The sequence below is a fragment of the Netta rufina genome, assembly GCF_964035555.1.
Source record: "Netta rufina genome assembly, chromosome: 21".
NCBI classification, from domain to species: Eukaryota; Metazoa; Chordata; class Aves; order Anseriformes; family Anatidae; genus Netta; species Netta rufina.
In genome coordinates, this window is record NC_140145.1 from 9,580,049 (window position 1) to 9,595,732 (window position 15,684).

The 15,684-nt window shown below is 44.8% G+C and overlaps 1 protein-coding gene across 6 annotated transcripts in view; it reads right to left on the reverse strand.

The window, feature by feature from the left end:
- The window catches only part of BCAS3 (BCAS3 microtubule associated cell migration factor), a 353,753-nt gene that overhangs the window by 17,376 nt on the left and 320,693 nt on the right, over positions 1-15,684 (reverse strand). For 5 of the 6 annotated variants that reach the window (XM_084299392.1, XM_084299390.1, XM_084299389.1 and 2 more), the window contains one exon: positions 5,643-5,810. In XM_084299392.1, the coding sequence (XP_084155518.1) occupies positions 5,643-5,810 (168 nt within the window). Of the gene's footprint in view, positions 1-5,595; positions 5,811-15,684 lie in introns of all 6 variants that reach the window. The other variant, XM_084299393.1, reaches the window with a different exon arrangement.

Below are 15,684 nucleotides of genomic sequence, written 5' to 3' on the forward strand. Positions count from 1 at the left end.
CTGACAGCCAGATGCAGCGCTCGGCCTTGTGTGGAGGCCTGAAGCCAAACGGGCCTAAACGCGGATCCCAGAGCCTCGGACGGGCTATCCCCTAACAGCACCTCTAATTAGCTCCACTTACTTACACCCCATTAATCAGGTTAAAGAGTTTGCTTCAACATACGAGCTTCCTTCATTGCATTATGAGTTTGCTGATGACATTTGGAAGGAATCCAGAAGGTTCCTACCCAGGGCCCGTGCAGGGCTCTGCTGCGTTTGCACCTCTGCTGCCACCGACTTTCCACTGCTGGTAGCTGACAGAGTGTGCAGGAGTTTTTAGAGAAAATGAGATTTTTTTCTGTTGTTTAACTGAAATTTTATAAAGGGATTTAAAGACCTTGCTTTAAATTGTATAGCAACTCTTCAAAACTCATGGGCTTTATTGACCACAATGGTGCCGTAATTGCATCTTTCCCTGTTCAGAACTAATAACAAGGGTTCTGAGATGCAGAATTTGTGGGGTGCTCTGCAGTTTTTAATATAGGCTCTTAGTTTAAGTTCATATGTATTCCTGAAACAGGAATAGATAGAGAAAAAACGTTATTTTGCTCCATAAACTGCAGTATAAACTGAGCCATCATAAAGTACTGGATTTAATGATGGATTAAAAAAAAGGGATACATGCCCACAAAATGAAATCCTACTCTTGAATATCCCCAGAACAGTTTCACCACTTATAAAACGTAGCAGCAATGTGGATTTGGGTACGATTTGTCAAAGTAAATCAGATATGAATATAAGGGCAATATTCAGGCAGCCAAAGAAATGGTAACAGAGAGGCTGCGGCAGATGGGCATGAACAGGGATCTTCTCCTGCACGCTGCATCCTGCATTTCCACTGCAGCCCTGACTCCTGGGGCACTGCACCCGCCAAGCTCCTTCTGGAATAAAAAACAGGGGTCTGACAGTTGCACCAGCATATTGCTTACCTTGACAGAGTGGCCTGAACAGTGATACTTACTTATTTTATATACTGACAATTCTCCCTCGGAAACCTGTGTGTTGTGTTAGTCTCCTAAAGAATAAATCTGCTCTGCTGTCACTGTGCTATGTGCTTTATAGTAATAAACCTGAAGAAATGTAGAGAATGGTTTTTGATTTGCTAAACCAAGCGACAGGCGAGTGTGAGGCTGTACCTAGATTTAACATGGAGCTAGACCTTTCACCCAGGCTGAAGCAGCAGGAGATGCTGGGATGAACTCCCCAGGGTAGAAAGCATTTCTTCTTAGGGCTGTACATGCACAGCTGCAAGGTTTCATGCTCTCTTTTACTGCTCTGGAGTCAGTAACTCCTTTATGGGGCTGACTGGCAGATCCGCTGGTTTTCTTTAAGGCCAGCTTACATTTTAAGTGTATGTAGTTGGGGGCCTAATGAATTTGGATACATGGAGTGTACACAGATCACCCCATGCTATACCTCTGAAGGAAGAAACCACATCAGCAGCATGGTGCTCGTGCCCTCCTCAGCCCAGAAGTAACAGGCAGAGAGCACAAGAGGAATCTGACTCGTGGAATTCAGCACATGAACTCCTATGGCACAGAAATCAGGGTCACAGAAATTCTCTTCTATTGGTGTATTGCAGAATACATCCTCTCAACTAGACCGTAGAGGCTTGGCCGTATATTACAGGCTGCTTTTCAATATTATGCCTAGAAATGACCAAAGTGCATTTGAAAGCTTAAAAAATGTACTTGTTGAAGGACTACATAAATCAGAGCATTTACTGATTACAGTATTTTGGAGGGAAAGAGTTCTAGCCTGGGCTGGCAATTTGTGTGTGTACAGTTTGAGTGAGTCAGAGAGATTTGTCACAGTTTCATAAATCACAATACTAGCTTTGCTTTTGTTTTGAAAATGCAATGTGAAGCTCCAGCACATACTTAGAAACTATAATGCAAATGTAAATACTGTAGCTGCTTGAAAACAAAGCTTTGCAAGGAAAAGAGGTCAGTGACCACTAAATTTCTGTGAGCAGACCTTCCTTTTTTTTTTTTTTTTAGTTAGAGTCCGACAGAAACTGAAACAGTAAAAACATCTTTTTGCATCTTTGCCAATTTACGCCTTCTTTGGAATTAAATGTGTATCTAGGCTGACAGCTTATGTACAGCAGACTCCACTTAAGATAGACATGGGTCGTCTGGATAATTGGATAACAAGGAGAAAAGCTGGTTTCCCAATCAAGTCAACTAGCTGGATGACTGGAGTTATCATTTAGGTCAGAAGGAAAGTAGATTTTTGGGGGGTCATTTTCCAGACCTGGTTCTTCTCCCATCCACTGTCCGACAGCCCTTGGCAACCAGCCAGAGTCAGAGATGGACAAGACCCATCAGGCCATCTAATTCCCCTTCTTTGCAATGGCTGCATTATTCCTCAAGATTTTCTTGTTCTTGAGTTTGACATTTCCTACACAACCAACCTTCAGGTGATTTCTGCCACTGCCGGTAGCCTGAACCACTGAAGAAGTGAGGTGTTGCTAACCCAGCTTTGCAATGCAATGGGGTAGGTAAGGAACAAAGATACCGTTAGTATCTACTGCCCAAAGTGGTCTGTGTGCTATGAGCATGCGCTTCCTCTGCACTACTTTCGCATATCAGCCCTGATTACTATATAAATCTATGTGTCAGCTATGTCCTAACAGTTAAGGTATTAGAAGAATCTATTTATCTCTTGTCATTAAGTGCATGTCAGGCCCAGTTGAGCACTTTGATAAAGTCTCACTGTCCATCTACTGCCCATTTTTTCTTTGTCCATGTTGTGGACATGCGCACAGGCACATACCTTCACATTCCGAGTTAGAAATGTCATTGTTGTATGTTTTGGTTTAAAAAAGACTTTAAAAGTTTCGTTAAATCTGTAAAATGTGCTTAAGGACTAAAAAGAATTAAAAGAGCACAGCCAAGGATTAAAGGTATGAGTGACTTCAAGCTAAAGTAAGTCATTTTAGGATTATTAGAGCGAGGTTTATAAATTACATAATTTGAGTCCAATGCAGAAATATAATTACTGTGTTTGGAAACAGCACCAACATAGAAATCAACTATCAACAAGCAAATTTATGGTGTCTTCTCTGCTAAGCTCCTTGCTATCATTTCATTGAGATGAGGGAGTGGAAGGGAATCCAAGGAAGGAAGAGCTAGCCTAGAAAACAATGTTTTTCAAAGATAAATTCAATTCAGCCTGGGTTTGTTAAGATGTAAGTGGTTTGGGGGGGAAGTTAAAACTATCCTACTTGTTCCGAGCCAACAAAGATGCCTCTTCTTTGAAGCAGTGTTAATGTACCTCCAAACTTATCTTTTCCCATTTATTAACCAGCAGACAGATGCTAGAGCTTTAACGTGATCCGCAGGTTGACAAATGGCTGGCTGGCAGCCTGCCGTGAGTGCAGCCACGCATGTTGTAGCAAGCACTGGTCGACTCCCTAGGCAAGAGCAGTTTTCCAGGTATCATTTGAGCAGGAGAGTACTTTTTATGGGCATCTGGTAAGAAGAACAGTTCAAGAGCTGTTAGGGGATGGAAGTGGAAAGGGCATCAGAGTTCACAGCCTTATCACTAGGTTTTCTCTGCTGCACCGAGTCATCACATGTCCGAATCCTGAGAATAAAGTGTGTAAGTGATAGAGAGAATCCCACGACAGGCAGAAAAACACAGAGCACAATGACAGTGTGAGCAGGGTAGTGGGATGGGGTGGGCTGGGTCAACGCTCATGTTACTCCCTACTGTGTGATGGTGCTTAGATTTGCTGCTTTGAGATGGCATCTATCTTACACTCGTGATGAAGATTTATGGGTCTAGAGTAAAAGCAGGGAGAAATCTCTTTGGATACATTTTTGCTGAGTGATGGTGTCTCTGTAAATAGTCCCCTTCTGTCTTTACACCTGAAGTGTTTTGAGTCTAACCTTATGGCAAAGAAGTCAGCACTTACTGGTATCAGCTGGTGAAAATGGAAAGAAAATATAAACTCTCTGACTGTGACAAAGTTCTTGGTTTACAGTATTATACAAAGTCTCTGGGGCAGTCAGTCACCTCAACTTGGCATGGCTTCAGCTTTCAGAGAAATTATTCCCTTTATCTTTCCTCTGAAGCACAGGAGGAGAGCTGACCCATCCGAGGAAGTGAACATGATCCCAAAGTTCATTCTGCTCACAGTATGGGTCAATAAGTGATGAAATAAATATGTTTCTGCATTTTCACAGCCTGTTTTTCCATCTTCAATGCCCTTTGCAAACACGAGCTTATCAAACTCCACCCCTGCAATGTGAGGCATCTCTATCCCCATTGCAGTGATGCAGCAGTCATGGGCACGTTAAGAGGCTTGTCCAAGGCAACAAACTGGTGAAAATTTGCACCAGATGTGTAAACGAGACCCTTATTTGGTGTTCAACCGACCTCCTTCTGTTAATACTGAGTTTCAAGCCATCCCATGACTCCACTTTTTTCAGGAGTAGCAAAACAGTGGAAAAGACAGTTTGACAGATGGCAAGTTGGGGTACGAAAGGTGCTTCTGCACCATTTGGCAGCTTGGTTATTGCTACTTGTACCTACATATGGGAGCTTAAACTGCTGATTTTCAACCTTCTCCAGTTGGTGGGAGGTAGTAACAGCGTGGTGACCTGCTGTAGCTTACCTACTCCGTAGTAACCCTTCTGCAAAGCACAGGGGCAAGCCCTGATGGCAAAGTGCTCGAGTCTTTTCTAGCTGGAGAGGTGCGGAGCTGGGAGAGCTCAGAGCAGCACAGGGCCCCTCAGCAATACGAGGACCACAGTGAAAGAAAGAGCAGCTTCTACTCTCCACAACGTTTCTGTAATGTCACTAGGCTGGCATACCCCTATGTTACTGCTCAAGTTCCTCCTTTTTTCCTTCCCAGGCATCTTGCCAGAAGAGTGACAAGTGAGCTGGCAGCTGATGTTAGAAGCGACCATGGCTATTAGCTGCTGGTCGCAACACAAATGGTGCACAGATCAAAGATGGGCCTAGACCTTTTACTAGAAGGCATTTTTAAAACAAGCCAAAATTAATGGGAGACAATAAAACCACAATAACTGAGCTTTAACATTTCTGAACATCTCCTAGCACTGGGCCCCTTCTGAGCAGCATAATCTCTGACGTGCTATTCCATTTACTTAAACAGATGATATAATTTATCAATATAATGGACACTGATGAAGATAGATTAATTTGGATTATAGAACCAGCGTTTCACAGTGGCTCTATTCAGGACACAAAATTAGGATGTGTGTGATTATGACATTGTTTGGATCAGTGTGGGCAAGGGCAGCAATCTGCACATAGACTCAGATGCTCCCGAGTTGGCAGGGAGGGGAGGAGAGCCCTTATCACAGCACTACGGTAAGGGAGCTTCAAAAGCCAGCATTTTTCTTTGAGTTGCTTTAGGCTTCCCTGACTACTATGTTTATGTCATCTACCGATATTTTCTTTTTATAAATGACTTTTCTCACACTAAGTGAGACCCCCATAAAAGTTGATTAATCACAGAGGTAGTGTGCAGAGGAAAGGAGAAGCAAAACTTGAAAAATAAAAATAAAAAATAAAAATCACCATTGGGTGAGATGTACGTGATCTCTGATCACGCCTCTTCTTTGTACCTGTTCCTGATCCCACTATGTCCCTGCTGGGGGATTCGCACATCGCATCGGCCAGGCGCTCCCGGAGGCCCTCGTCAGTGTGCTCCATGGAAGACATGTGGCGGAGACCGAAGTTCTCGGGCCAGCTCCCACACACCTCCAGCAAGGTCACGCTCCGGTCAAAGGCACCTTCAACAAACAAACGGGAGATGTTCGGGAGAGCCTGGGACCATATGATATCATTTATTGCATTTGAAAGAAAGAAGGCCTTGCATTTTGAGCTCCTGAAAAGCTAATTTTAGCACATTAGTTGAAATGTTGGCGTTAATAGCACAGTAGGAGCAAGCAGAGAGGCCCAGGTACTTAGCAGCTTTATGCAAAAATGTTAAATTAGAAATACAGCCCCAAGCCTGGTCTCACACTAGTGAGAGCTGGGAGAGGCTTCGCTGAAATCAGCATAATGGCACTGATGTAAATGACAAAAGAATCAGGAACTGTAATGTTAAAAAAAAAAAAAACTGTATAGGTTATCAAGCATGTTAGAGGACCTGAAATTAGTTTTAAAGTCGATTTGCCTTTCACTGCTCTGCTGTTGAGCACTCCCTCCCCTTCTCAGCCTGGACAATGGAAACAGCCACGTTGTTTTGTCCTTGCTACTGGCCACAACCTGCAGCTAGTGTGCCTTTCCTGCTCTCGTGCAGGGAAGTGCAACAGTGTGATATGCTGGTGAGAAAAGGACAGCTTGCTTCTTTTCTGTTTTGTGTTCAAAGTAAGCTTACTGAAGGAAAAAAGTGAGCCCTTCTTTCAGCCTAGGTATGTGGATTTTCTGTCCCTGTACGGTGAAATTTTACCTGCAACTTGAGCTAACAGAGACTCTTTCATCAGCAGTGCTTTGCTGAGGATGCTGGCTATGATGACAGAGTGCACGTACCTACAAAAGATACTGAAAGTAATTCCTTAGCTTACAGTTATTACCTCATTCACAACAGTATACGATGTTCTGCTGAATACAAAGATTAGATTCTGAATTCAAGATCACTTCAAAGTACAAATTAAAATTATTCTACTTTATTATACAGCAAGTCTTCTGCAAAGGCTTACTTAAATCATTCCCACTTGGAACAAGATTACAGTTATGCTTTGTTGCTTCAAGCACATACCATTTACTCAACTATTAGGTAACTGAATATGCAGCATTTATTGTGCCTGGTTTCTGCCAGCCTGCAGAGGGGAAAAAATGCAAATGCCAATGTTTCTCAAAGTTAAAAGTACATGAAACACGTCCTTGTTATCAGGCCTTTGGTTTTCCCCTTTGATCAGCCGTCAGAAACTATCTACACTTGTACTCTGTGACTGTACAGCTTCACAGCACACTCTCTGCCACTGACAGGTGGTAATAGAAAGGGTGAGAGACCAAGCCCTGCGGCAGGCGTCCCTTCCTCTGATAACGTCCAAAGTACTGGGTGATAACCGTTAGTAAACACTCGGGCAGCCGGTTAATCCATACATCAGCAAAGAGGGGCAGATAATTTTGAACTCTAATGGCATGGACAAAAGCACAAGGGCTGGCATTCAGGGATTTATATGGGCTGCAATGGTGACTTCTGGCTCCTGAATTTCATCAGCGCGCACAACTTTGATTTATCTCTCTGCCTGGCTGCAGAGTAGATTCCTGGCACTAGAAAACCATCAACACTAAAATGGACCTCTACAAAATGGGACCATGGCTCTTGTGTGATACACGCACTTGAACTCTGGATGAATCCCAGTTTGAACCGAGAGGAGGAATGACCAAATATTTCAACTTTTTAATGGCTCTTTGGATTTATAAGGTTACTTCAGTCTACTAATTTGTTTTAAGGCAAGGGTTCTTGAAGCTTGTTTGAGAAAATGCAGTGAGGAGGCTAAGTCATTTCTATTCTGTTTGGGTCTCTGCAACATTTCCATGTTGTCAGCGATCCTAACTGCAGGAGGAAAAGCGAAATTTGGTCTTTTTTGAAGGTTTCTTTTTCAAGTCATCCTTCACGGGATTTCACGAGGCCCTGAGATCCCCACTCTGCTTATACTCTAGGAGCCCACTGACTTCAGGCATTTCCCCTATGGCTGTTTGTGTCCCTGGAGAGCTACCAGGGGGCTTCTAAACCCGTACCCACAAAGCCCAGCGTGGCAGCGGGGTGACGGCGAGCTCCCACAGACTCGCACTGCTGTGCCAGAAATGCCAGGGAGAAATCTCTTCTCTGCTAGGGTCTGCTCTTATTTTGAAAGTGAGAAATGGGAGCATTTCTGCTCCTATAAGCAGACATATGAATAATAAGGCAAATGGCTTTTGAAGCTCTGCCAAGATGACTGCATACGTGTACAAGGAGAAACTTCATAGAGTGCCTGTCTCTGGTTCCAGAGATACTTGAGTGAGAGCAAAGGAGACAAGTGTAGCGTTACCTCTGCAATCAGGGCCAGGAGCTGCCAAAACTTCTTAGCAGCAACGTGTGAGGTGCGAGTGTTAATGTAAATGCAGGTTAGAGGGATTAACTGCACAGAAAGCTTTCTTGTAAAAAACTGAAAGGCTGGTGAAGCTCTAGTTTTTATCTTTCCTCCTTTTTGACTCCTTTTGCATGTCACAAGCACACATCTGGCAATACGATTCCTGTCCAGGCACCCAGCGGTGATTCACCAGCCATGACCACACTGTGCAGGCATCACTGAGTAACCAGCGGTGGGGCAGAGATGGGCTCTGCACCATCAGCTGTTGTCCTGGAGTCCATCAATTCCTCCTTATTTCAATATATACATTTATTAAATTGGTTCCATAAGAACACAGACGAACAACCTAGGTTACACAGGGCGTAGGGGCAGAAAACGTGACCTTGCTTAAGACAGGCAGGTCCTTTGGTACCACAAAGCCCAAACCACCGTCTCTGTACCTCTCTAATGTAAAAAAAAAAAAAAAAAAGAAAAAAAAAGCTGCTTCAGGAAGAACAAGAGCGATTGTCATGGCCCTTCCTGTTCTTTATGCTGTTGCATTGACAGACAGCAGATGTAGTGGAGGAAAACCATTTTCTCAAGGCAGAATGAAGTCCTGGATATTTTTATGCCTTGGAAAAATTCTTCCGCAAAGTGCACGAAGCCACAGCCGGGCTGGTGACTCCCCAGAAGCCTTTGGGTGCTTTGTCCTACATACATCATTACCAAATGCACAAGAGTTAACGGCATTAAACTTAAACTGATAGCAGCTAACCGTATCTTTGCTATTTATTAAATTGTAATCTCTTTTTCTGCCCGCCGTGCTCTCTCTTCATCAGTCCTAGCATCTCGGTTGATAACGTATCAAATTTCTCATCGTCGACCAGAGGCAAGTTTACAAATACATCTCAGAGCAGCGTCCTGCTCCGAATGCTGCCCCAACCCCAATGTTGCTGGAGTGGCAGCACCGTAGCAGCGTGACAGAGGAAGCCTCCTGCCGATCCCGAGCATTACTGAGGGGCTGAGAGAAGGCAGGCTTTGCCGGGTGCGTTCTCTGATAAACTGCTGAAATCTTACTGACAGCCATGAATGTAAGACCTTGACGTGAGAAATCCAGCCTTCCTCCTGTCCCCCAGACCTGACACAGCTCCTCCGATGGTGGAACAGGTTCCACCTATAAGGAGCAGTTACTGCAGAAACAACTCCAGAAGAAAATCGGGCATTATTTTAGCCAAGCAATTGCTAGTGAAATCCTGGTGACACCTCATTGAAGTCACTGAAAAATATCCCGCTGACTAACTTGTGTCAATATTTCATCCTGCAGCACGGTGCTTTCAAGCTAGCAGAACGTTTCCTTCTCTCTTTATTTACTGAAGATGAAACTGGGTGGAAATTAAGACCATCAGCCTGCTTTGTACGATGCCCAAGCTCCGTCCCAGATCCACTGCGCTACAAATAAAAAACAAAGTCAAATCAAACCAAATGGAACGAGCAGAAACCTTGGCTTCAACATCTAGGTCGAAAGTGCTTTGTGTTGCAATTCCAGCCTGTTTAGCTTTCTACCGCCCCAGACACTCCAAGCTAATTCTGCTCCACACGCAGCATTTTCCTATTAAAACCGATTTTCTCCTGATACCGATCTCCCACTTCTGGCCTTCCACTGACATTTGCCTCCCGAGGAGAACTGCCCTTTCCTCCCGCCGCTGCCGGGCAGCACAGGATTAGGCTCTGCGTCCTTCTGCCTCACACTGCTCGCGTTTTGCTAATGGCAAAGGCTTCTGCCATTACTCATACCAAACTACCTTGCTTAGAAGCACAGAATTTGTCTTCAGCGTTGCAATTGTTTCAAGGCTTTTAATATAAAAGGAAAATAAATTCTACAGAAGGAAAGAAAAACACCCAAACCTTGGAAACGTCCTTTCCTTTCACAGCTAGCCCTACCGACCAAAGACTGAGAAAACCAGAGAAGGTTATTTTCTTCTCTGAAAAATCTAGTACTAAAAAGTATTTTTACAAAATATTTTAATGCTTCTAGTATGTTATTTTTCTAAGTCAAAATAGCCAAGCTAAATCTTTCACCATAGCCCTTTAATTCAAAAGCCAGGGGAAATTTTTTTCATTAAACCTCTGGACGGCTTTGTTTAAAGTATGAAATCAAGTAGCTCCATTTCCTGTCTTCTAAGGAACAGTAAATCAAAAAGAGTACGTTCTCCAAAAATACAGTAATGGTTCTATTAAAGAGCTTGACAGTTTTGAGCCTCACCTTGCATATTGCAACATACGTGTGAGCAAAAATAACAGAGTAAATAGTAAAGGAAACGGCCTGCCAATTTTAACCAACAAAAGATGCATCCTTCTCGGGAAGGAGCCGTGGGCTCAACCCAGGCTGCTCTCCAGGAGGGGCAGGCCCTGGGGGAGATGGAGGTGGTGTTGGAAGGAGCAGAAGGGCTGCCCGTGCCCATGCTGCTGCCCATGCCCACGCTGCTCTTGCTGAGGACATTTGGGAAGCAGGAGGGGATGCTGAAGGGAGCTCCGGGCCCTTCTGGACCAAAGGCACCAGGAACTGTGGTGCCCAGAACAGCCTGGGCTGGGAGCGAGAACCCCATGGGTGTGTTAGGAACGAGCACACGGAAATTCCTTGCCCCAAGTAGTCAGTCGAATTATAACGTACTCTGTTTAAATATTAATGGCTGAACTTTCCTACAGGGTTTGCCAATTCGCTTCCACCGCTGTAACCTCGTTACTCCAGGGGGAAAGCTGCGGAGCAGCAGCACCGAGCGCTCACCCTTGGGGGAGCTGCACAAATTCCTCTCTGGGTTGGGGAGGACGCGGCTTCGCCCCGACCTGCCACTCCCTGGGCTTCTGGACACGTCCGTGCTCAGACGCTGGTCTCTGATGTCCAGATCGCACACCTCCTTCCCATCCTTGTGTGGGATGTGCCCCTCAGCTGACAAAACTCACCTGCGCTCGGCTCTGAGCTGGGGGTGCAAGTGCCAGCAGTGCCCTGGGAAACGATGGCAGAGGCTGTAGCCTTTGCGAGCAACTCTATTTCCCTGTCATCTTCCCTCCCACAGTGTTTCTTTTTTTCCAGAATCGCTCACTTCTGCTATAAACAGGACATTACTCACCAGCTCTGTATCCTGTGAGTGCATTTAATTAATGGAGGCTTCAGCCGGGGTGCCCGGTCCCACAGGCAGCGAACACTTTCAAATCCCTTTGAACTTTTGGATAAGTGAGGCTGCCGTGGCTGAGAGGTTCCTGCGTGCCTCCTCAGCACACGGCAGACTTGCAAGTGAAAATGCTGCTTATTCCTCTGTAATTGTTTCTAAATGAGCTCTAGGCAAGCATGCAGGGGCCGGGAGGAGCAAGCCTGGCGGCAGCAATGGATAGCAACGGGCAGGATCGTCTGGGTGCTGCAGTGAGAGCTCGGTGGGTCCCTGGGGGCTGTCTCACCCTCCTCCTCCTCCCCATTGTCCAGCAGAGGCTGTCTCTTTCCCCCCTGCACAAAGGGTTAACCACGGGCCGGGGAGAAGCGGTTCAGATGCCTAGGAACATGGCCAGCGATCACAGCGATCGTGAAGGCTTTCAAATGCGAGGGAGGCTGCAATTTTCAGAGCTGGAACAGTGAGATATTTTTATAAATACATAAATCTTTTCAAGGAAAAACAAATATAGAGGAAAGAATGTAAACATTATTGTAAAATGCATAATAAAATGTCTGCTGTTTGTTAATTTTGCTCCTTATTATCCAGTCTTTCTGTACCTCCGATGTTGAAACATTTGCCTTTTTTTTTTTTAAACTCCCTTATTCATTTAAAAATAGTTTCCTGCATGTTATATGAATAAGCAAAACCTAAGGTCCTAAATCCAGGAGAACTTTGAAGTATGAAACCCACGGTCTATGGGAACTATGTTTTCATTAATCAAAGTAGATGTTTCTAAAGCCATCAGATTTATCATGACTGGATTTCATATGTGAAACCCAATATACACACAGACATACACTGCTTGTCCTTTTGGATTAGTTTTGACCTTTTACTCTCCTTTCTGAAGGATCTGCCTTTCCTCAGAGCAAGGCTGCCCTGTTTTACCACTGCATCAGCCAAAGGAGCCTTGACAAAGTACGTTTTCAACTTTCAGCTTTCTGCGTCTGAGTATGAGTCTGGGCTAAGGTCAAAATATAAATGATTAAGTATATTTATTAAACCCTGCCTTCGCCTCGAATGCTCCCTGTGACTCTGCTCCATGCCAGCCCAAGGGGCGCTGCAACCAGCCCGTGGCCGCACGCCCGGCCTCCAAACGAGGGACCCGCATGGCACCGACCCTGCTCTGCCACCGAGAGCTGGGCTGGCAAAAACTGAGCAAAGCCACCCAAAGCACCCGCACGTCGCAGACGGCTCCTGCAGACGTGGCCGAGCTCCTGGCTTCCCGAAAGGCGAGGGGGTTAGCGGAAGGACAAGGGAGAGAGCCCCGATGGTTCGGAAACCGGAGGCGGGATGTGACATCTATCCAAAGCAGGACTTGTAAGATAAAATGCAAAAAAAATGTGCATTTGGTGTCCTTGGGGTATTTATGCTGCAGCTTTGCAGTACCAGAAGCACCGACCCTTGCTGAGAAGTGTGACACGGAGGCTGGTGGTGACTGCTGGCTCTGCCACGGGGCCAGCTCCTGGCCTGCTGCAGGTGCCCACGGGGAAGGTGCAACTCAGCTGCGAGCCGAGGGATGCGGTGCATTGAAAAATGAAAGGAGTGCATTTGTACACCTCTTGCAATACTGTGTGCCACTTCTGCAGCGGTCGAAAAGCAAAAAGAGATAGGAGCTACACCGTAACTGGATGCTATTATTGTTTTGAAAACAAAACAGCCTTTTCATTAAAAAATACATTATCAGGGAAAATGCTGTTTTCCCCTAGAATAGCGAGATTCTTGCGTATTTTAACTCTTCACAGCTTTGCAGTATCAGAATGCCCAGAAAAAGCCCGGAATGCTACAATCAGCCCCAAACCTCCCTAGAGATTAACTTTTCTTTGCATTTAATCCTGCCGCACACTGGAGTATCCTGAAGAGGAGAGCTCTGCAGAGCGCCAGGGCTGTCGGGGCTGAGTGTGCGCCCCAAGCCACCGCTCTGCACATCAGGCGCCTCACCTGATGGTCCTGCAACCTCTACGTCTGGAAATTTCATTAAAAAAGGATTCACAATAGATCTGCGGCACTTTTTAGCTTGTGCGGGGTTGGAAATGTTTTCTTGTGGTATTCACATACTTATAATTCTCAGTCCCAGCTAAAATTAGAAAATCTAGTGACTTTTTTTTTTTTTTCTCCTGTTAAAACTTCCCACTCTCCACAGACCTACAACTTAGTTAAGCTTACAATAAGATGATCATTGATGAGATTTTCAACAATGCCTAGGAAATTTAAGCACACAATGAATGCCATTAAATCTCAGTGAAGGCTTCTTTAGACAAGTCTCTATTTGTTTTACTTCTCATCTGAACAAACCCTGCAATTTTATGATGCCCAAGTCTCTATATTGGCTCCATTGGGAAAAGCTGCCTAAGAAGCATAGAGGATATATCTGGTATTTCTGTGATGCTACACAATGATCCTTATTTGCTTCGCATTGACATGCCAAGCCATTTCTTAACCCTTTGAAAGAGTTTGCAGGCATACCCTGTCTTAGTGGCTTCACTTCCAATATGCCAATTCCACTGGAGGGACTTGGATAATTCCTCTTCCCTTAAGAAAACAGCAAGATTTATCATGCTTATTATCAATCTTGCAGCATGTGCAAATGCATACATATACACAGGTACAAAGGACACACCACAGATTATAAATGACTCCAATTTACCCACATGTAAGGAAAGGCCTGACAACTCATCAGGGTTTACTGGATAACTAAGATCTTATGTTACAATTTGAGACAAAACTGTGGATTTGTCATATTGCTTAAGAATTAGTGGTAACTGTCTGAGCCAAGGAATTTAATTTTGATTGTTTCACTTGAATTAAAAAAGTCTTAGTGTTGAAAAAACATTGGAACTGGGCTACAACCTAATATGTCACTCACACTGTAATAGGAGACTCTTTTTTTGTGTAATAGAAACAGAGAATGTAATGCTGAATGGCCAAGTTCATCTTGGGTGCAGTCCCTCCCCAGATGGGTCGCAGCAGGTACTGCATTTTGCTTTGCAAAAACAAAGTTTGCAGAAGAGCATCCACAGGAAAGTGGCCGAGCAGCTACTGACGTTCCAGAAATGTGAAATTTGGTTTATATCACTAGCAACCAGTTAAGAATGAAACTGAAATATTTTTTGCATCGTAAGATCAAGTATTTTGCTGGTCTCTTATCACCTTTTCCAGATGAAACGTTTCACAACCCAGCTGACATATAAACAGAAACCAAAATATTTTCCTAAGGTGCATCACTAATCCTGCTCGGGGCCTCTGACTTGTAATTTATTTGTCTTACCTCACTATGAGACAATGTGCGTGTCGATTCCAAGCTACTGTCTATTAAGTCCTTGTGCACAGGATAAATAAATCTCCCTTGTGAATAGGAGGCATTCGCTGCGTGCCTGGGAGGGGCTCGAAGGACAGCATCCATCCTGCTGCCTGCTGCTCCCCAGAAGCACCAAGCAGCTCCCAGCTCCCACCCAATTCCAGCAAAGCAGCACAAAGTGTTAATAAACACGAGGCATTTGAGGTTTTCAGTCGCTTTGCAGAAATCTGTGCATTTGAGCCATTTGTAGTAGGGGTTTGCATGTCAGCAGTGTAACTCCTTGCCATGCTCCTATGGTGCAAACCAGCTTTTCCTTAGGGAATAGTTTAGGAGAAAAAACATTCTTCTGATGCTTTCTGTATCAGAACTGTGTGTTAACATTCAATTTATTAGAATTGCATCTAATGCTACACGCACAGCCTGCTCTACCCAGAGCCTCCCTACCCGTATTGTAGAGCACCTCACAAACACCACGAGACAGATTCCAACACTGAACTGGAGCGACAGAAATGTTTGTGTTCTGGGCAGCTGTAAGAGCACAGCGCCGTTAACATCAGGAACAGCTTTGGAAATTCACTCTTGCTATTTATTAATCGAGCTACCAAGAGCAAGGAATGAAGGAGACCTTACAAAACATCCCCACAGCCAAATCCTCAGCTAAGGCAAAACAAGTCATCAGTGCTGAAATACAGACTGGTGTTGCTCACAGCAGGGACGAGCTGGAACTTCGAAGCTGAAGTAACTCTCCAAGGGCACCGGGCAGTTCTGTGGCCAGCGCTGCCCAGAAGCAGACCTTCTGTCTGAGGACAGCCCGGTGCAACGCCACTCCTTCCTAGCAGGGAGGACGACGTGCCTGCGAGGGACCTCGGGCGGCACCGCGTCCGCCCCGGCCAGGCAGCAGATCACAGGCACCTCTCCATCAACTCCGGGCGTTTTGGAAAGGGCTCAGTCTCAGCCTCTGGATTCCTCCAAGAACATTAAGAAAACGTGTTTCTTTAAGGACTACATGGAAACGTGAAATTTTATGTTTAGAAAATAATAAAATTTTAAAAAAAAAGTTAAATTTGTTTCCGTACAAGCCTTCCAAGTCAGGAAAGATAAA